Here is a 22,007-nt window from a genome sequence, read left to right as displayed (position 1 = left end):
CTGCAGATCCATTATGAAACACAGGTACAGTTTAACTTTAATTTTGAAGGAGGAGGAGGCGGAAGTGATGACACCGAAACTAAAAAGTGAAGAAGGGACTTTCCGTCAGTTTATAACCGCGTGACAGACAATGATGTTTGTCAACAGAAACAATTTTGGATAAAAAAGCAACAAGCAGACAAACGCGTCGGAGTTCAAACGTGAGTATCTGTTAATGGTTCCGTGTGTCTCCTCGTCTGATGTCCGGGTTTGTTGTTTCCTGACAGACATTTTTAAAGTGCGCAGCAGATAAACAAAGGTGAGAGGAATAAAGACATGGAGGTCAGAGAGGAACAACAAACACGAGGCACTGTGTTACGTTTTGATAACGACTGAGAAGATGCAGACAGCAGATAATAACACAGGGTTCAACCAGGGCTCGAGTTATAATCTGAGCTCTGTAAACAAACAGCGCTGAGACAAACGGATACAAGAATAACTTCATAAATAACATTAGCCGAATTAACAAGAAGGCCCAAAGAGTTAATAATGTGTTTTAGACAGAGCTTCACAAAGTTCATAAAGTTCCTGCTAACGCAACAAATCTAAAAAATGAGCTTTTTTTAAAGGGAGTCTGGTGACTTTCTCCACTTTCTCCAAAGAAGCAGCCTATATTAGTTACTGTTTACTGGATTTGTATAATTTGACATGTTTACTGTCAGTGTGTTATATTCTTTATTACATCTGGTGTAAATGATGAAATCAGGTGAAACAGTGTGTTTCAAACAGCTGCTGGGAGGTTAACGTCCGACATGGAAGCAGGTAGTATGAAGTTTCAACACTTTTAACAAGGAAAGAAACATCTGAATGTTTTGTATTTAATGCCGAATTAACAAGAAGGCCAAAATAGTTAAGAATGTGTTTTAGACAGAGCTTCACAAAGTTCATAAAGTTTCTTCTAATGCAACAAATCTAAAAAATGAGCGTTTCTTTAAGGGAGTCTGGTGATTTCCTCCAAAGAAGCAGCGTATATTAATTACTGTTTACTGATTTTTTATAATTTGACATGTTAACTGTCAGTGTGTTATATTCTTTATTACATCTGGTGTAAATGGTGAAATCAGTTGATACAGTGAGTTAAACAGCTGCTGGGAGGTATGGTGCACTTTAAACAACAGAAACAGATAATTTTTTTTACAAGGAAAGAAACATCTGAATGTTTTGTATTTAATGCCGAATTAACAACAAGGTCAAAATAGTTAAGAATGTGTTTTAGACAGAGCTTCACAAGTTTATACAGTTTCTTCTAATGCTACAAATCTAAAAAATGAGCGTTTTTTAAAGGGAGTCTGGTGACTTTCTCCAAAGAAGCAGCCTTTATTAGTTAGTTTACTGATTTTTTATAATTTGACATGTAAATTAGCCAGAAATAACAATAAACAGGTGAAAATGATCAAATAAACTGCCAGAAACGCTGATGTAATGATAAACCACGTCCTTTACTAATCTTCTGAAAGTTGTGTTTCAGCAGCAAAAATGGCCGAGAGGAGGAAGAGAAAGCGAAACGACTCTACGTCGTCCTCTCCGATGTCTGAGCAGCCAGTCAGCTCCTGCAGTGACCCTTCTGTGAGGTAATATTAGCCTCATGAATAGGCAGCTGGGATGTTGTGAGAAATGAAGGTTGTAAAACTTTATTTAATAAGTAATAAGATGTTTTCCTCTTTTTAGTGAACCGCCCACAGCTCCCAGTGTCGTCTCTGTGAAGAGTGATTCATCCATGTATCAGCCGCTCAGTTTTAAGAAGACACAAAGGTAATTTGATGTAGTGAGAAGAGTGCAAGATGATTTTCCTGGACATCTAGAGTAACACTGAGGAAAGCTCAGGCCTGAATCTCATCAGTTTCCTTCTGCTGCTGCGTATTATTTAAAATGTCAACAATCACCTGCGAGCGTGGTTGATGTTATTTTGAGATTCTTGCATCTGCAACTATTATAATTTACTCTGCTATTTTGAGTTAAGCGCACTAGTTGTCTTGTTTGCTGGATAACTAAAAAGATTTTGTCTCCACAGTGAGTCCACAGCTCCCAGTGTCGTCCCTATGAAGAGTGATTCATCCATGTATCAGCCACTCAGTTTTAAGAAGACACGAAGGTAATTTGATGTAGTGTGTTCTGTGAACTATACAAGCATATTAAAGTGAGTGAGATTGTAGTGATGTCTACATATGTCTGCATGTATTTTGGGTCTAATGGTACACATGCATGTTTACCCAAACCTTTCGGTTCAGAACATTTGGTTTGGTACGGGACGGTCTTCGGTTCAGGGTGCTGATCCACATAAACACTGTTGAAAGTGCAAAATTCCACCCAGACAAATGGCAGTGGGTCTGTTGCTGTCTGTTAGCTAAGCTGCTAACCAGGTTAGCCCCTGGAGTTGTGATTTTTTTCAACATCACAGTGATACGGTCTCTAATGTCGGACTGTAACTCATCCAGGAATATGAAAGATCACAAACTGTAGTTCACCATTTTTTTCATAAAGATGATTTTCCTGGACATCTAGAGTAACACTGAGGAAAGCTCAGGCCTGAATCTCATCAGTTTCCTTCTGCTGCTGCGTATTATTTAAAATGTCAACAATTACCTGCGAGCGTGGTTGATGTTATTTTGAGATTACTAGTTGTCTTTTTTTTGCTGGATAACTAAAAAGATTTTGTCTCCACAGCGAGTCCACAGCTCCCAGCGTCGTCTCTATGAAGAGTGATTCATCCATGTATCAGCCGCTCAGTTTTAAGAAGACACAAAGGTAATTTAATTTATTCTATGAAATTAACAATTAAAGCATGTAGTATTTTTTAGCATAAACACACCATTTGTGGTTTAACATGACTGTAACCAGCAGGATGTCTGTGAGAATAAAGTGATGCCCTTTTAGCGCCATCATGCAGTTTGACAAACTTGGGCCGATCACGATCGACGCATCTCGGTGTGATCGGCAGTTTAAAATGTCAATTCAGACAATAAAACCAGCAGAGACATTGTGAAGCTGATAGTATTGTTGAACAATACTAGAGAAATACCAGAGAAATCTGACTCGGAGAACATGATGTCATCGTAACACATCTGGCAGGACTAATGTGTCGTTTGTTGATCACCTTACAGCCAACAGACTGCAGAGCCCTCCAGCTGTTCAGTAAAACCTACTGAGGGAGACATCGGTAAGTTCAAACTTGTGTGTGGCCTTGTGACATTAAAAGAAATATGTATAGTTACTTTAAGGACAGGTACACAAATATTCCTCTGATGATATAACATTGTAGAGGCATCGAATTAAGATCAAAATTGACATTAAAGTCAAGCTTTTGGTTTTGCTTTCATGACCTAGCTGAAAAGATTTAATACCAAGCGTGCTTTTGATTGTGACAGGGCACAGCCACCTTTTGGAAGCAAAGAAGAATCTGAAAGAAGCGATGCAAAAGAAATATACTTTGACTTCTGAAGGTAATGGCGACCAAGGGAGCCCCCTGAACAAAATCTACACAGACCTCATCATCACCACTGGAGAGAGTGAAGGGCCACATGAAGAACATACCTTCAGAAACATCAAACATAAATTCGAAAGAACACTTTCTCAACAATCAATCAAACTCAGTGACATCTTCAAACCTTTGTCTGGCCAAGAGACATCCCACAGAACAGTCCTGACAAAGGGCGTCGCAGGCATCGGTAAATCATTCGCTGTGCAGAAATTCATCCTCGACTGGGCCGAAGACCGAGAAAACCAGGACTTTGATTTAATTTTCTGTCTTGCTTTTCGAGAGGTGAATTTGAGTAGAGATGACAAAAGCTTGCATGAGCTCCTGACTGAACTTCACCCTGGACTCAGAACTTTGATAAATTCAGAGGATTACGACAGGGCCAGAGTCATGGTGATCCTGGACGGGCTTGATGAAAACCGTTTTCAACTGGACTTTGAGAAGAAGATGGTAAGATCCGTCAGTGAAGTGACCTCTGTGGGCAATCTTCTTACAAACCTCATCCAGGGTAGACTTCTTCCAAATGCAAAACTCTGGATAACTTCCCGTCCAGCAGCAGCCAGTCAGATCTGTTCAGAGTTTGTCGAGAGGGTGACCGAGATAAGAGGGTTCAGTGACTCACAGAAAGAAGAGTACTTCAAGAGACGATTTAGTCACGACTTGGGCCTTGCTGACAGGATTGTTTCGCACATCCGCTCTTCACAGAGTCTCGACATCATGTGTCAGATCCCGATCTTCTGCTGGATTTCTGCGGTATTGTTTGAAGAGATATTTGGAGGAGACGAGAAAGCTGAAATCCCTCAAACTCTAACAGAGATGATGGCGCATTTCGTGTTTGCCCAGACCAAACGCAGAAGCAGAAAATATGACAAGATAACTGAGACGAACAAGGAAAGACTTCTGAAGAAACACAGAGAATTTCTTCTGAAACTTGGAAAACTTGCATTTGTCCAGCTGCAGAAGAACAACCTCATTTTCTATGAAGAAGACCTAGAAGACTCTGGGATTGATTTAACAGAGGCAACAATCTACTCTGGATTTTGCAACGCAGCTCTGAGGGAAGAACACGTAGTTTCGCAGAAGAAGGTCTTCTTCTTTGTACATCTTACCCTACAGGAGTTCTTCGCAGCTCTTTTTGTCTATGACTGTTTCACAAACAAAAATGCAAAAGAACTTGGCGACTTCCTTGATCTGAAGGACGAAGAACATACTTTCCTTGATCTTCTGAAGATGACAGTTGATAAAGTGCTGGAGAAGAAGAATGGCCACCTGGACTTCTTCTTGCGCTTCCTTCTTGGCCTTTTGGTCGAGTCCAACCGCAGAGTTGTTCGAGGTCTGCTGACGACGCCAGAACCAAGCCAAGATACCGACAAGAAAATCTTGACTTACCTCAAAGCCATCCGAAGGAAAGCCCTCCCGCCAGAAAGCAGTATCAACCTCTTCCAGACCATGGTTGAGATGAGAGATCACAAAGTCAAAGATGAGATTCAGGAATATCTCAAGTTGTCAGATCGTTCCAAAAGAGAGCTGACTCCACTGCACTGCTCTGCGCTGGCCTACATGCTGCAGGTGTCAAAGAAAGACCTGGATGAGTTGGACTTGAAGAGTTTCAACACATCAGAGGAAGGCAGACGGAGGCTGATACCAGCTGTGAGGAGCAGCAGAAAGGCCATGTATGTTTTCTTTCCCTATAATACATAAAATAGTCATGTCGCAGTATTTCTGTTAATCGGGGGGTTTGCAATGGTGTTTGGGTGGGTGATTTGTGTAACATGGCATCCAGATGAATACCAGGACCCAGGGTTTCCCAGCAGAACATTTGATTATAGTGCCTAGTCTGGAACCAGGTCTTTGTGTTTCGATAGCCAAAGACCTGGCTGCCGACTGGCTCGAGAGTGGCACCAACACTTCGTTGGTCTACAACAAAGAACCGATTGCGTCATGGGGCTGGGGGTTTTCTTTACCAAGGACAATACAGACCAAGACTGCTTATGACCACCATTTTATAAAAAACAGAGCTAGTGTGGTCGTTCTGACTTATCCATGGGAGAATAAACAGAAGATTTAGAACTGTTTCCACTAATTGAAGCAACCGTGGTCCGAGGACCAGTCTTGTTTGGATGCCAATGTAGACATGCAACAGTCGTTCCTGCTTGTTCAGTGCTGGGACACTGGAGATACATTGGTATACATTGACTGAATAATGTGACTCTATGGTGTCTCTCATGCCCGTAGAAAAGCAAACCAGTTTACAGGTTGAACTAACTCGGAACCAGCACTAGTACCAGCCCAGAACGAGCACTTGGTTTGCTCTGGATAAAAAGGGGTATAAGTGGTTTTAAAGTTATGGCTGATTGGTGTCCTCCCTGTTCTGGATGGAAAGTACACCCTTGATACATATTTTGCGTCTATCTTTATTATTTTATAGTAAGCCTTTTCTCTATCCTTAGACTTGCAGACTGCAAGGTGACAAAAGAGTGGGTTGAACACCTGGCCTTTGGTCTCAAGTTCCCTTACTTACCTCTAAGAGACCTGGATCTGAGCAACAATGACCTGAGGGATTCAGGAGTAAAGCTGCTCTGTGATGGACTGTCGAGTCAATACTGCAGACTGAAGATACTGAGGTATGTAGTTTGCAGCTTCAGTGTGAGCTGTGCCACTATCCTGCTTCGGCTTCCACTTCTGTACTACGATAATAAACCACACTTTGTTTTCTCAGGTTATCAGGTTGCCTGGTCACAGAGGAAGGCTGTGCTTCTCTGGCCTCAGCTCTAAAGTCCAACCCCTCCCATCTGACAGAGCTGGACCTGAGCTACAACAACCCAGGAGACTCAGGAGTCAAAGTTCTGTCTGAACTGAGCAACGAGCCACAACACAAGCCCATCAAAATCAAGTAATTACAATATAAAGTGATGGATTTTTTACTCTTTTTTACTGAACTAAGTGAGCGAAGCTGCTGGGCTTAACACTACATTACACTATAGTGAGATGGAATGTGCTGCCAACCATGAAACTAAATTGTAGAGTTTTACACCAAAGCCACACTGTTTCAAGACAACAGCTTTAATCCTCATTTTTCTTCACAGTGTTGAACATGGTGGAATTCACCGGATGAGACCAGGATTCAAGAAATGTAGGTATCGTTTGCAAAAACAGTAATCAGAGACAGGTTCAATTAAATGTTGTGTTACTACTCTCTTTACTTTTTACATTGGCACCCCTAGGCTAAAATTGGGGTTAGCTTGTGCTCTTTTAGCCCAGGGCTAACAGCTCCTTTAGCCTGGAGCTAAGTGCAGCATGAAAAGAGTCCTGTTTGTGCCAGAGTGCTTGGAGTGACTACTTCTGAACTCATCCATTTCTCCATCTTATGCTCCTGAACTGACGTGTTTTCTTACCTCCAGATGCCTGTGAGCTCACTTTGGACGCCAACACAGCCCACAAGAACCTCCTCCTCTCTGAAGGGAACAGAAAGGTGACCTGGGTGGAAGCAGAGCAGCCATATCCCGATCACAAAGACAGGTTCGATCACTGCCGACAGGTGCTGTGTGAACAGGGTCAAGACGAGCGCTGCTACCTGGAGGTTGAGGCAATGCAGCCCTTCAATATTGGGCTGACGTACAGATCCATTGGCAGGAAAGGGGATGTGGATGATTGCAGGCTGGGACACAACGACAAGTCTTGGTGTCTGACTTGCGCTAATGACGGTTCTTATGTTTGGCACAATGATGAGATTGCCTGTGCTCCTCCTCAGACCCTCTGCTCTCGCTCCAGTCGGGTGGGATTGTATCTGGACTGGCCGGCTGGGACTCTTTCCTTCTACAGAGTTGCCTTCGACAGTCGGACGCACCTTTATACCTTCAAAACAAAGTTCAGTGAGCCCCTTTACCCTGCTGTTGAACTTGAACCTCAGTCTTCTGCATTATTTTGTCAGCTAACATAACTTTCACTGCACTCACACGAGCAACCAAGGGTGTAGATTTGCATGTGGATGTTCGGGACATGTCCATTAGCAATAGCTTTAGCAATAGCTTTAGCAATCTAAACTTAATGATTAACGGCTCCTACCCGTTAGTAGCAGATCTAAGCAGAGTTGCCAGGTTTGTCTCTGCAAAACGATGGATGAAGAAAGGCAGAGAGAGGCAACAAGAGAAAGAGGACCAACAGTTTGTTCGAAGCTGTGTGAGTCCAACTGGGAGTTTGAAAAAGTCGAGTAGCTAAAGAGCACTGCGAGTAGCTAAAGCTCGCTCAGTCAGTCGCTAGATTGCGCCACATGCCAAGAGCCGGTGTCACAGTGCAGTTAGAGAGTTTCTTTAGCATCAGTAGGCTAATTTGATGTACAAACTAGTGAAGTGGATGTGGGTGTGGCTAATATGAGCGATACAGGGTGGCAGAGAGATACAGAGCTTTAGAGGACTCCACCAACACCTCCCTCAACGCTCCTGTTAGATCACGAGGAAGATAACGGTTAAATGAACGCTTCCCACAGGCTAGCAGTCAAGTGTAGTGTTGTGTAAAGGACGTCGTTAGCGAGCACCCCAGGGCTCGATTTAGGTTGTGGCTACCTTGTGATTGACAAGTCGCTGCCACGGCGTCAGATCAGGACATCCTCCCCAGCTCCACCCTCTCATCCAAATAAAATAAAAACAAACTCAAGGCTTCAAAACGGTGGTCCACAAACCAACGAGTGAGAGATAAATGATTGTGTCCCCAGTTTGAAGCTTTTTCTCAAGACTGCTTCAAGATTTAATAGAGTGTAGATGGTCATTTTCTTGAAACAGTGCAAGAGTTGTTGAACAGTGTTGACTATTTTTGTAATACTTTGTTGTAATATGACTTCATTTCTTTCAAAATAATGATCTCAGTCGTAGCCAGCAAATCTCCTGTGTGTGTTTATGAAACAGAGGACATAAACACAAATTCAAACATGTCCCTACCGGCCTTTAATTCAAACCTACACCCTCTCCAGCAGCGACCACAGAAACCTGCTGTTCCTGTTTTGAGTTTTATATCCATTTTTCTGGGAACATGTCCAAAAAGACGTTGAAGCTCACAGATGTATTTCCTCGATGAAAAGCTTTTGGTTTCTGCAAACTGTGTAAGATTAAAGTCATAGACAGTGTAGATTTGTTTGCAACTAACTTTAAATGACACAGGTGTGACCAAATCTGTACAACTGTAAGGTTGTTCTGTTGTTGTTTTACCAACTTTTATACGTTTTATCATTTAACTTTTAGCTGTACAGGTGTGACAATTTCTTTTCTTTGTGCAGATTTGACCAATAAAACTCTGATGTAATGTTTAGCGTTTTTATGTGGTAAACAACTGATTGTTTCTATCTTTTAAATGCTAACAGCTAACATTAAATGACACAGGATTGACCCAACAACTTTAAATTGTGTGGATTAGACTTTTGACTTTTTGGTTTTAGTTCAGTTTTGGTCATGATTTACAATCTTTCATTTACAATTTGATTTTCAGCTGAACAGGTTTGAGTGACCAAATAACTTTTAACTGTGATGCTGTTGTGAATAAGTCATTGTTATTCAGTTAATTGTAAGTATTGTATGACAGTGTAGAGATGAATACTTTACTGTTTTATGCTTCTGGATGGATGTAAATAGGTAACAGTTGTTTGATTGTTTCAGTTAAGTAAGAAGCTGTACCTTTTTTATATTATTTTGACCATTGCCACTCTGATTTTTGTTTATGTTTCAGTATATTTAGCTGTATTATTTACAAGATAGAGATATGAATGATACATCTGTGAGTTTAGACTCACGTGCGAGTTTCATACCATCACTTGTGTTTCTGTGTAATATGTGTACATTAGCCTCCGTGTGTTGAGCTGCATTAGGCTTGATTTTGTACAGCAGCATGTGTTATGTTTAAGTTGTGTGCATTTATGTGTTCTGAATACTGTTTCAAGTTTTTGTTGTGATTTTGTGGCAAACTGTGTTTTCCGTCATGCTAGCAACATGTATCCAGGGATGCTAATGTCTATTGGTCCACCATTTTGGTCCAGACTGAAACATCTCAACAAATATGAGCTGTACTGTACTTTGTGTTGAATGCTTATTAGCAGCTGTTAGCATGCTTATGCACTAAACATGGATGGTGAACATAGTGAACATTTTACTTAACTGATGATAGTTGTTAAACATCAGCATCGTGAGCATGTTAGCATTCTGGCATTAGCATTTAGCTTAAAGCACTGCTGTGTCTGAGCACAACCTCACAGGATGCCAGCGTGGCTGTAGACTCTGAAAAGATATAAAATGTAGGAGTTCTGCATTATATGAACGACTAGATGTGTTTTATATATGTTGTTGAGTTGTGTACCTACATTGATCAAAACGGCTCCAGTACTTGTACTTTATAGACGGTATTAATATTCCAGTTTCATGATGTTGTTAAGTGTTAAACTAAGTCACATTTACGCCTTAATATTTTGTGGCTGGGAATAAGAAGCTTTTCCAAATCAAGTTAATTACACTTTTATTTAAGGTATTAAAAGATTAAGAATTATAAATAAATATGTCAAGTATTCAGATACAGTGAACTAATATTTGGGCTCACATGTTACACATAAAGAGTTTATGTGAAAACAGATAAATGTCGTTATTCATCAAAACAACCCAACAGTAGATTAAATGATTTCCATGTGTATGTTAACAAAAATGCTTTAGGATGTGTCCTGGTAGAAAACTCACCTTTATTTACTTTACCTTCAATAAAAACGTATTGTTGCAACAAACGCTCTTTGTATTATTTATTTTTTTATTATTATTATTTTATTTGAACATACACACCACCAAAAGATATAAAAATGCATGGTTTCATGGTCTTACTACTGATTGAAGGTTAAAATAAAAAGATAAAAATCATATTTTCTCACAATATTTAATGTCTGCAACGGCACTGCATTTTATAATTGAGCCTTACAAAATACATTTTCTCATAAATATAAATGATAGCCTATATATTATATGCAACATCAAATGTATGCAGTTCAGTTACAGTATATCCACTTTGTACGTACCATCAACACAAGCTCTGACGTACAGGTAGGCTATTTTGTGCATTACAAATCTGAATAAAGAAGATATAGAAAAGGTCTTCTCTTTGTGTGTCATGTGAATTTAAAACTTTTGGATAATAGTATGTGGGATACAGAGATGAGAAAACAAGGGGTGACAAGGCAACTGCTTTGACGCCCGTGGAGGAAGTCTCCAGACTCCCCTTAGAAATCGCTCAATTTCGTGAGTTGTGGCCTTAGGAGAATCTTTCTAAACTTTGTGAAACGCTGTCTACAACAAATCCTTAATCACTTGGGCCTTCTAATGAATTCGGCATACGTCATCTACAACTGCTTTGACGCCGGTGGAAAAAGTCCCCAGACTCCCTTTAAAAAACGCTCAATTTTGTGAGTTGTGGCGTTAAAAGAAACTTTATCAACTTTGTGAAGCGCAGTCTACAACAAATCCTTGCTTGTGTGGGTTTTCTAATTAATTCGGCAAAGGTTCTTGTAAAAACGGCTTCTTCATTCATCCGTCAAACGTCATCTACAACTGCACTGACGCTGGTGGACGAAGTCCCCAGACTCCCTTTAAAATACTCTCAATTTTGTGAGTTGTGGCGTTAGCAGAAACTTTATCAACTGTATGAAACGCTGACTACAACAAATTATTAACAATTTTGTCTTCTCATTAATTCGGCAAACGTTATACATCAAGTTATTTCCTTCTTTGTGTAAAAAAACCCCGTTGTATCCGTTTGTTGAAGCGATAATCGTGTGTGTTTGCGTGTAGAGCGGAGGTGAAGACGTGTTGACGTCTTCCGTACGCTTTACCGTACATAATGATGGAGGCGCGCAAGCGAATTTTAACTGGCGCCTCTACTACCCACCCGCTAAAGTGAAACTAAGTTTATCAGAACTGCGTCATCCACTGTGTCGGCTCGGCGTGAGACGGCGAGGAGCACTTTTGTGGGAGGAAAAACAAAGAAAGTCCAAAGTAAGTTGTCCTTTATGACTCCCCGCTGCAGGTTCCGGTGACGTTGGTTCTGCTGCTCCTCTACCTGGTGAGTTACAGCCGTTATAGCGCAGTTGTACCGGAGCGTCAGCCGGTGCTGTCGGCCCACATCCTCCTTACTGTGCTGACGGTCCACAACAAGGCGAGCAGCTCCATCAGAACATCACGATGTACGTTTGACAGGGAAGCCAGTGCGCTACTTTAGTATGTCACAGAGAAATCTACGTTTCAAAGTGGATTATTATTTATCTGTAGAAAGATACTGAGGCCTGACGAGCAGGAGTGGGCGGGAGTCCATGAAACAAAAGGGAACTGCCCATTGGTCCGACCTCCCATTGGTTCGACCTCCCGTTACTCCGACAAAATCAACCACAAGTCGGACCAATAGGAGGTCGAACCAATGGGTGGTCCCGTTAGTTCGACCTGTCATCCCTACTTTCTGACAAGCGCTTTCATTGCGAGCATGCGTCTCTCTCTCTCTCTCTCTCTCTGAGAGTTTGTTTTAACTCTGCTGTCCCAATGCTTTGGCAACATTGTATATCACAGTCGTGCCAATAAAGCAAATTGAAAGAGAGAGAGAGCTCTCGGAAACGCGCGCACACACACACACACACACACACACACACACACACACGGACGGAGCGGAGCCAGTTTCCTCTCGGTGCCGTTAACCGATTGTGCCAGATGCGCCAGAGCGCGCACCTCTGTGGGGAGATTTGTGTTATTCATCTTAACAGAGATGCTGAACAGAGGGATTAATGCACACATTCACACAGGCTACACACACACGAGCTACCCACAGACACACAGCTGAGGGGCCGGAGAAATGCGCATCTGGTGGCTTGCTCAACCTGGTCAGTGCGTGCTCGTGCAAGTTGGCAGCTCTCAAATATCCGACCTGTCTGTTTAGATTACAGATGCATTAGTCCAGTTCGAACTAATGAGGACCTCCCATTAGTTCGAACTCTCATTACTCCGATTGTCGGAACAATGGGAGTTCGAACTAATGGGAGGTCGGACCAGTGCCATGGACCCGAAACAAAATGGCCGCCGTGTCTCCCAACTGAAGTTTGCTAACCAGCCACAGCAACATTAAAGGTGACAAATTATGCTCGTTTCTGCTTGTTGACATGGTTCCTTGATGTCTAAATGGAATGACAGTAACATGCTTTGGTCGAAAAAACCGAAGGATTGAGCACAGCAGGGTGTTTACACACCAGTTTCACAGCCCTGTTTTAAGCTGCCGGTTTGAGTGCCTTTCCCTTTTATGCTAATGAGCTGCTGCGTGCGCCGCCCACCTCTTCCTGCCGGGCGGAAGACGTGAGGACGGCATCGCGTCACCATGGCAACGAGCTATACACATTTGCGAAGCGACTTTTCTGTGTCCATGCCTGCATATAACTGATAGTAGCACAGCAGACATGTAGCAGCTGACCCCTGTCTCCGGCTCCAAAACAAAGTAGTGATTGCTTTACTGCAGGTAACGTGCAGGTCACTGTCCTTTAGCACAACATGCTAATGAATTAACGTAGCTCACCATCCGCGAACAACTGAGACATTTCACCCCGTCTCCTCTGCTTGTTCACGGAGGAACAGCAGCTCACCGTCCGCTAACAACCGAGACATTTCACCCCGTCTCCTCTGCTTGTTCACGGCCGAGCAGTGGTTCACCGCCGGTTAGAAGCGATAAAATCTCAATATCCTAATTCATTTTCTCAATTCACTGTCATGTTTTAAAAGAGTGCTGATATGACAAATTAACGTTTGGTCACATTAACATTATCGTGAATCCTACGGCCAGTAAGCCCAACGTCGATAACTTCACGTTAGTTCAGCCTCATATTTACATCGACGGTTAGCGTTAGCGTTAGCGTTAGCATTAGCGTTAGCATTAGCGTTAGCGTTAGCTCATGTGCTAAACGGCCAAAGTAACACAAACTACACTGTTTTTTAAGTACTTACAGCTCCATCATTGACAGTGGGTTTGGATCCATCTTTTAAGGGACCAGCTTGTTGCCAGTCCAGCGTCCAGTCCTGACCTGGTTGCTGAAGCAGTCCGGCGTGAAGTGACTGGCACAGACCGTAACGCCTTTGCTCACTGAAGCTGGGACGTTTCCCTGATAAATAAAATGTAGCCGCTTCGCTCTGATATCCTCTTTGGTAGGGAGGCCATGTAGCGAAACAGGAGGATCCGTGCATCCGACGACAGAGCAGCAGTGCTCGGCTTTCGGGTTGTACATGGTAGCGGTCAGGCTGTCGCGTACAAGTGAAGCGAGAACGAGAAAATGGCGGATCCTCGTCCAGGTAGCTGGTGTAGTGTGGGAGGAGACAGCCAGCGCGAGGACTGAAGTATGCAAAAGACCGGATTGTGACGTCACAATACGGTCGAAATCCAAACGGCTCGTTTAGAGACCCAATCCCTGACTCCAGTAGTTTACGAAATATTGACTTAGTTGTCGAAAAATCATGCTTAAGGGGTGGGGAGGCACTCGGATACACAAATATACATACTAAAGCAAGGAAAAAGTGAGTTTTGCATAATATGTCCCCTTTAACCAGTGTTTGTAGCAGCAAATTAGCATCGGAGCTAGTTTCCTTAGCTGGCAGCGTTAGCAACACGACTTTTGGTGTCTCAATTAACTGTTGTGTAGTTAAGTTAAAGGGGCATTATGTAGTTTTTGAAGGATTAATTTAAACTCAGAATTTTAATATTTACAGTATTAATGCAATAAGTGAATAAACAAGCTGCTCTCAGAGGAAAATAAGGTCCCAGAACACTGTTTGAAGCTAGAAAGGTGGCAGGGTCCGCCACATATAAACACAGTAAAACAGTATAAACTGTGTTGTCCTTTAAGGTCAGGTTTTTATTTCACAAGTTTAACTTTTATCTCATAACTATGACTGTGGCTCTGAGTCTCATGGGGTCTGAAGGTATTTATTTTAACTCACTTTAGACAAAAGCTGAATGAATATGATGTAAACATGGTGCTCACGTAGATTGTCCTTAATTATTTATGCCTACAATTAAAATTAGCCCCAATTATCAATAAAATGATTAAATGTGTCATTTACAAGCCCTTTAATACTTTAAATTGTTTTAATTATTTTTAGTAACAATGGACGAGAAGAAGAAGGAGGATGAGGAAACCAACTCCTCCTCTTTGATACCTGAACAGTCAGGCAGCACTGTCAGTGAGCTGATGATCAGGTAAACAGCAGCTGTGATGAAGAACCCACTGTAAAAAGTTTTTATCAGCACATTAACACGGCCTGTATACTACATTAATCTAAAGTCTTAATGTTGAGGCCGGTCTCATCTCCAGAGGGTCAAATACCAACATTTTGTCTGCACCGGCGTCTCATACAGACACTGAGCTCTCTTCATTCTGCAGCAGACGCTGTGAAGTAGCTCCAGTGTGAAACTGAGCTACAGTAATCAGAGTAGTAACACAACGTTATAGAAAGTTGAGCTTCACTTCAGAGCACTTGTGTGCTCCTACAGACAGTTAACCCAGGACGAGTAGAAGTGCAGTGTGAGTGGTAAAGACCTGGGCTAAGTTAGCCCAGGGTCAGCTGTTAGCACAGGGCTGAGGATATTCAGTGTGAAAAGCCCTTCTGATCCTGTCTTTAACGCTTTTATTCACAATCCAACATTTTGGCCAAAGAGACGCTGAGGGGCGGGGCAACGCCGAGGGGCGGGGCAACGCCGAGGGGCGTGGCAACGTTGAGGGGCGGGGCAACGCTGAGGGGCGGGGCAACGCTGCGTTGGTATTTGACGACCAGGGATGAGAACGTGTGGACTGTTGCTGAGCCTCACAGAGCTGCTAGCATGTCTGCACACTGTAGAGTGATGTTCAGTAGTTTCTAATGTTACTGAGTGGATCAACTTCTCTGAACAGGTCACAGCTGAGGGGAGAGGAGCTCCTGGCAGATAGATGGTCCAAGTTCATGGAAAGTTGGAGGTAATCCTGCATTTTGTTTGCTATTACATTCACATTAGTAGGTTTTACAACCCAATTGTAAAAAAGTCTGACACTGTGTAAAACATTCATAAAAACAGAATATAATCATTTACTAACTGTGTTTACCAACAATAGTTTAATTTACTTTCTGTTTAATTTGTTTCACAGCGTCCCGACTTCTTTAGAATCAGTGTTATAGATGTGATCTTAGTTGATGAATACGTTTGAATTAAAAAGATGTTTCTGTTTTCAGACTGTACCCAGCTCCCAGTGCTGCCTCTGAGGAGATTCATGCTGTCATTCCTCAGCCAGTCTGGCCATTAAGGTAATTTAATTCAGTCTGTTCAGTAAAATATACAAAGCATGTCACATCTGAAAGCACTGAGGTGAGTTCATCACAGATTTGTAAAGAGACACTGATGAAACCACTTGTGACTGTGACTGTGGTTCATTCATGTTGTCTGAGGAACTGCAGAGTTTCAGCCTGAATAAAGTGAAGCCTTCACATCTCCGACACTGTCAGTGTCAGAAAGTACAGCACAACTAAATGTTTCAGTTCACTAGTGGTGCACGATAAATCGCTGGACAGATAATATGAATCCTTTTCATGGGAGAAATACTCATTAACTGGGTTATGATCTTTTATTTGAATCATTGAATGTGTTACGTCTTCATGTGAAACACACAGACTAATGAATAAGTTACACATAAATAATAACATTTTCTTTTGTTCAGTCGTGTGTCTCCCAGTGTCTCTGTGAACAGTTATTCATCCATGAACCAGCCGCCCAGTTTTCATCCTCAGGAGACACAAAGGTAATTTAATTCAATGCTTTCTGCAAAATATACTAAGTAACTTGAGTTAGAGTCGTTTCAATAATGGTGGATTATTGCTGAAATGACAGTTTTATTCCTTCTAACCATATACTAATGTCTTGGTTTCTGTATTTACAGTCAGAATTATGTCCAATGAACCATCATTTCATTTTGAAACTTTTTTAAGTAAATGTAAAAATAACCTAAAACATATAAACTGTGGCTACAGCACTGAAAACATGATAAAAAACGAGGGTTACAGATGTAACCAGGGCTCTATGAATCCTGGATGACCTCTGAGGCAGTGCTTCACACTGGATATCTTCAGTCTCGCTCACACAAAGGCCATGAGTGACCTGGCTGTTGGTCAGGAGTAACTACTGCTGTCAGCTGAGTGATCTTTCTCTTCCCTGTTTAGTTCAATGTACCGTAACGCCTGGGTGCCCATGGCTGCCTCCAATGAGATGCGTCATCACTGGGTCCAGCCAGTCAGGCCATTAAGGTAATTTCATTCAGTCTGTTCTGTAAAATATACAAAGCATGTCACACCTGAAAGCACTGAGGTGAGTTCATCACAGATTTGTAAAGAGACACTGATGAAACCACTTGTAATCCTGCATTTTGTTTGCTATTACATTCACATTAGTAGGTTTTACAACCCAATTGTAAAAAAGTCTGACGCTGTGTAAAACATTCATAAAAACAGAGTACAATCATTTACTAACTGTGTTTACCAACAATAGTTTAATTTACTTTCTGTTTAATTTGTTTCACAGCGTCCCGACTTCTTTATAATCAGTGTTATAGATGTGATCTTAGTTGATGAATAAGTTTTAAATTAAAAAGATGTTTCTGTTTTCAGAGCGTACGCAGCTCCCAGTGCTGCCTCTGAGAAGATTCCTCGTTTAATGTACCAGCCGCTCACTCCACCAAGGTAATTTAATTCAGTTTATTCTGTAAAATATACAAAGCATCTCATCGTGGTTTCTGTATTTACAGTCAGAATTATGTCCAATGAACCATCATTTCATTTTTATACATTTTTAAGTAAATGTAAAAATAACCTAAAACATATAAACTGTGGCTACAGCACTGAAAACATGATAAAAAACGAGGGTTACAGATGTAACCAGGGCTCTATGAATCCTGGATGACCTCTGAGGCAGTGCTTCACACTGGATATCTTCAGTCTCACTCACACAAAGGTCATGAGTGACCTGGCTGTAGGTCAGGAGTAACTACTGCTGTCAGCTGAGTGATCTTTCTCTTCCCTGTTTAGTAAACCGCTCGCTCCCAGTGTCCCTGTGAAGAGTGAGTCCTCCATGTCTGAGCCGCCTGACTCTCATCTTCAGAAGACACAAAGGTAATTTAATTCAATGCTTCCTGTAAAATAAACTGTATCCTGCATCTAAAAGCATATTAAGGTCAGTTCATCAGAGATTCAAAGTGGCTGTAGTTCATACATGATGAACATCTCAGGTTAGATTAGATTAAAGTGATGTCCTCATACGTCTGTCGTACAGTTTGACAAACATAGTTTCATGTTTATGGACACATCTAGTGGGGGCCACAGCAGCGCCATCTTTTTTACCCATACCTTATCTAGAATAAAAATGAGACATGCAAAGCTGACCAGGCACTTTTGACCCTCTTTTTTTCTCTCTTTAGTGAACCGTTGCGTGAAACTGACTCCACAGTGTCACATGTCTCTATGAAGAGTGATTCATCCATGTACGAGCCGCTCTACTTTAATCAGAAGAGGACACAAAGGTAATATAATTCAGTGCTTTCTACAGGGCGATAGTCATTTAAGCAGGTTGGGTTGGTTTTCTCGGGTACGGGGACAATAGTGGACGACTTGAAACGTGGGGACGATCGAGTGGGCCAGAGACAGGTTGAAGATGGAGGTGAATACTGGAGCTAGCTGGTCAGCACATGACTTTAGCACCCTCCCAGGGATGCCATCTGGCCCAGCTGCTTTCCTGCAGTTCACTCGTCTCAGAGCTCTTCTGACGTCATGCTCTGAGAGGGAGAGGGGGCCGTCCTCCCTGGTAGAATCGCCCGTGCGAGCCGTGATGCTAGCGGCGCTAACGCTGCTGTTCTCGAAGCGAGCCTAGAAAGAGTTTAAATCCTCCTCCAGTGAGGGGTCTGCGACTGCCGGGTTGCGTTCGTACCTCCTCTGTAGTCCGTGATCGTCCAAAGTCCTTGCCACATGCTCCGGCTGTTGCGGTTGCACAGCTTAGCCTCAGCTTTGTCTCTGTATCGCTTCTTAGCCGCTTTCACTGTTCGCCTGAGCTCGTAGGACGACGCTTTGTAGGCTGACATGTCGCTGGACCTGAGACCGTCGTTGTAGGCGGCGGTGCGTTGTTCAAAGCCTTACGGACGGACCAATCAACCCACGGTTTCTGATTGGGAAAAACTTTCACAGTTACCATGGGACCGATATCTCTGTGTGGAAATGAAGTACGTCACCACTTCTGTAAACATGTCGACGTCATCAGAGCTCGACCGGAACACGTCCCAGTCAGTGTCACTCAGCGCCTCCTGAAGCGTGGCCTCTGATTGGGTGGACCAGCGTCTGACCTCTCGCGTTGCCGGAGCTCCTGTTTGTATACCGCCGTGAGGAAGATGGCTGCATGGTTGGCCTTCCCAAAAGCAGGGAGAGATGATGCTTTGTAACTGTCCTTAAATGGTGTGTAGCAGTGGTCCAAATTGTTCTTTCCCCTGGTTGGACATGAGATGTGTTGAAACAGGTTAGGCAAAACCCGAGTGAGGTTTGCCTTGTCAAAATCCCCAGCGACAATGAGTGCGGCGTCCGTTTCGTACTCCGGCCCGTTTTCCATCAGCGTCCCTGAGGATCTCCTTCAGCCAGGTGTGATTATCGCGTATATCTTCAGAAACAAAGTGTGAAGTTACACTTGCGATGTTCAGGAGTGTACTGCGGTCATATCTATTTAGAGCAGACAGCGGGGAGATGAAGGTACACAATAACACTAAGTAAATAACAAATAAAATGCAGTCTGAGCGGAGCAGTCGCAAAGGTGTCTGACCACAGCAGCGCCATCTTTTTTACCCATACCTTATCTATAATAAAAATAAGACATGCAAAGCTGACCAGGCACTTTTGACCCTCTTTTTTTCTCTCTTTAGTGAACCGTTGCGTGAAACTGACTCCACAGTGTCACATGTCTCTATGAAGAGTGATTCATCCATGTACGAGCCGCTCTACTTTAATCATAAGAGGACACAAAGGTAATATAATTCAATGCTTCCTGTAAAATAAACTGTATCCTGCATCTAAAAGCATATTAAGGTCAGTTCATCAGAGATTCAAAGTGGCTGTAGTTCATACATGATGAACATCTCAGGTTAGATTAGATTAAAGTGATGTCCTCATACGTCTGTCGTACAGTTTGACAAACATAGTTTCATGTTTATGGACACATCTAGTGGGGGCCACAGCAGCGCCATCTTTTTTACCCATACCTTATCTATAATAAAAATGAGACATGCAAAGCTGACCAGGCACTTTTGACCCTCTTTTTTTCTCTCTTTAGTGAACCGTTGCGTGAAACTGACTCCACAGTGTCACATGTCTCTATGAAGAGTGATTCATCCATGTACCAGCCGCTCAACTTTAATCAGAAGAGGACACAAAGGTAATATAATTCAATGCTTTCTGTAAAATATATGAAGTATCTTGCATCTAAAAGCAAATGGATGTTAGTTTGCTGAGGGTAGATTGAGTGTGTGTCTTGTTGGTCACCTTACAGCCAGTTGACTGAGGACTCCTCCAGCTGTTCAGTGTGTGAGGAGGATGTGAAGGATCCAGTCCGTTTACTCTGTGGACACTGGTCATGCAAACAATGTGTCTGCTCATTCTGGGACCGGTACGGTTCAACAGCTGACGACCCCTGCAAGAAGTGTGCAAGGAGATCTGAAAGAGATCAGGATCTCCAGTCTGTTCTGCTGGAGAAGAAAATCAAGAGAGTGGAGATGGAGACGGAGAAGTTACAGGCAGAAAAGGAGAAATCACAGGTGGAAAAAGAGAAGTTACAGACAGAGAGGGAGAAATCACAGGCAGAAAAGGAGAAGTTACAGGCAGAAAAGGAGAAGTTTGAACTTGAGAAAATGAAACTTGCTTTAGAAATCCAGTTATTGGAGCAACAGGGCAAACACACCAACTATGATCATGGTGTTTTGATTCCAAACAAAGGAATCCCATACATCCCATACATCTAAATACATTTATTAGTTACCAATCGTTGGTGATGAGTTGATAGGGAGTCCTGCGTCTCCTCCAAACAGTCTGTTGTTGATGATTTATTTTTTAAAACTTGCGTCTTTTGCAAAGTTTTTTCTGAAATGGATCCAAAATCATTTCTTAACAATAGTTTGAGTGTGTTGCTGATGTGTGTGGCCGTCCAGAACAGCTCAAAACGCTCCTCTGTTCTGCTGCTGTTCTGACGGTCCTGTAAACTTTATGTGGATACGAGGGTCTGTCCTCAGACAGGCTGAAGACCTGGGATAGACGAGCCTGTACAACATGTAACTCAGTTTAATGATCCGGTTAATGACCAGGAAGTGTATTTAGATGTTTTGACCTTCCTCGACTTGTTGCAGCTTCCTGACCTGCAGTTAATCAGGTGGTTGCTGTTTTTGCCAACATGTTGTCTGGATGTTTGTTATGTAAAGGAGACAATAACTTGTTGAGGCTTCACACTACAAAAATATATCCTATATAACGATATATATATAATGATGTCATGTTGTTTTGATTACCTTAAACAAATCATTAGCACACAGTGTGGTTTTTGCACAAACATATTAAATAACTTTGGCTTGCCTTGCACAAATAAACTCTTCTTGTACGTTACCTTTAAGTTAATATGTTTCTGATTTTCTTTCTATATATTTTCATGTAACATCTAAACATGATTAACGTGTTTATTGATTATTACTTTTACTTACTTTAACCTTCAATAATAACTTTGTTGTGAAAACCCTGTTTGTATGATTTTTTTTCAAACACGCACCAAAAAGAAAAATGTGGAAGCTGTGTGAAGAATTGAGCTACTTTTTATTTGTTGTTAGTAATTGAACCTTACAAGCTGCATTTTCTCATTAAATAAATATTTTATGCATCCAAGTTCAATGTATGCGGTCCAGTTACAGTTGCTAATTATCAGCACGATTAATCATTTAGTCTTTACAGTTTTTTAAAAATTCAAAAAATGTGTTCATCACAGACTCCCAGAGCCAAAAGTGACGTCTTTAAAAATCGCTCAATTTTGTGAGTTGTGGCGTTAAAAGAAACTTTATCAACTTTGTGAAACGCTGTCTACAACAAATCCTTGCTTGTGTGGGTTTTCTAATTAATTCGGCAAAGGTTCTTGTAAAAACGGCTTCTTCATTCATCCGTCAAACGTCATCTACAACTGCACTGACGCTGGTGGACGAAGTCCCCAGACTCCCTTTAAAATACGCTCAATTTTGTGAGTTGTGGCGTTAGCAGAAACTTTATCAACTGTATGAAACGCTGACTACAACAAATTCTTAACAATTTTGCACTTCTCATTAATTCGGCAAACGTTATCTATCAAGTTATTTCCTTCTTTGTGTAAAAAAACCCGTTGTATCCGTTTGTTGAAGCGATAATCGTGTGTGTTTGCGTGTAGAGCGGAG

The 22,007-nt window shown here is 42.0% G+C and overlaps 2 protein-coding genes across 5 annotated transcripts; both read left to right on the top strand.

Annotated features, from left to right (window-relative positions):
* The first annotated feature begins 102 nt into the window (after positions 1–102).
* LOC141003604 (NLR family CARD domain-containing protein 3-like) lies at positions 103–10,268 on the top strand. Of its 4 annotated transcripts, none has more exons than XM_073474989.1 (11): positions 103–200; positions 1,511–1,610; positions 1,708–1,791; positions 2,051–2,131; positions 2,704–2,784; positions 3,141–3,196; positions 3,405–5,187; positions 5,965–6,138; positions 6,234–6,407; positions 6,601–6,647; positions 6,916–10,268. In XM_073474989.1, exons 2-11 carry the CDS (start codon positions 1,516–1,518, stop codon positions 7,452–7,454), a joined length of 3,114 nt encoding a protein of 1,037 aa, XP_073331090.1. In that variant the 5' UTR covers positions 103–200; positions 1,511–1,515; the 3' UTR covers positions 7,455–10,268. The 4 variants fall into 4 exon arrangements, with proteins under 4 accessions (XP_073331090.1, XP_073331089.1, XP_073331091.1 ...); XM_073474988.1 differs by having other exon boundaries at positions 1,508–1,610; XM_073474990.1 differs by having other exon boundaries at positions 1,497–1,610.
* Positions 10,269–11,318: 1,050 nt separating this feature from the next.
* On the top strand, positions 11,319–21,205 carry LOC141003611 (uncharacterized). Its single transcript, XM_073474998.1, has 12 exons — positions 11,319–11,526; positions 14,656–14,752; positions 15,444–15,506; positions 15,760–15,831; positions 16,242–16,322; positions 16,741–16,824; positions 17,185–17,256; positions 17,602–17,685; positions 17,991–18,092; positions 19,473–19,574; positions 19,880–19,981; positions 20,096–21,205. Exons 2-12 carry the CDS (start codon positions 14,661–14,663, stop codon positions 20,562–20,564), a joined length of 1,323 nt encoding a protein of 440 aa, XP_073331099.1. The 5' UTR covers positions 11,319–11,526; positions 14,656–14,660; the 3' UTR covers positions 20,565–21,205.
* The last annotated feature ends 802 nt before the right edge of the window (positions 21,206–22,007 follow it).

This window comes from Pagrus major, chromosome 10 (genome assembly GCF_040436345.1).
Source record: "Pagrus major chromosome 10, Pma_NU_1.0".
Taxonomy (NCBI): Eukaryota; Metazoa; Chordata; class Actinopteri; order Spariformes; family Sparidae; genus Pagrus; species Pagrus major.
Note: the sequence above shows the minus strand (reverse complement) of the source record. Positions and strands in the feature narration are given on the sequence as shown.

Bases quoted from the DNA above. Each gene is read 5' to 3' on its own strand.
- LOC141003611 (XM_073474998.1), top strand. From the start codon at position 14,661: ATGGACGAGAAGAAGAAGGAGGATGAGGAAACCAACTCCTCCTCTTTG. The intron at 17,257-17,601 runs GTAATTTAATTC...TTCCCTGTTTAG, and splicing joins CAGCCGCTCACTCCACCAAG to TAAACCGCTCGCTCCCAGTG. The intron at 17,686-17,990 runs GTAATTTAATTC...TTCTCTCTTTAG, and splicing joins CATCTTCAGAAGACACAAAG to TGAACCGTTGCGTGAAACTG.
- LOC141003604 (XM_073474989.1), top strand. From the start codon at position 1,516: ATGGCCGAGAGGAGGAAGAGAAAGCGAAACGACTCTACGTCGTCCTCT. The intron at 1,611-1,707 runs GTAATATTAGCC...TCCTCTTTTTAG, and splicing joins TGCAGTGACCCTTCTGTGAG to TGAACCGCCCACAGCTCCCA. The intron at 2,785-3,140 runs GTAATTTAATTT...ATCACCTTACAG, and splicing joins AGTTTTAAGAAGACACAAAG to CCAACAGACTGCAGAGCCCT.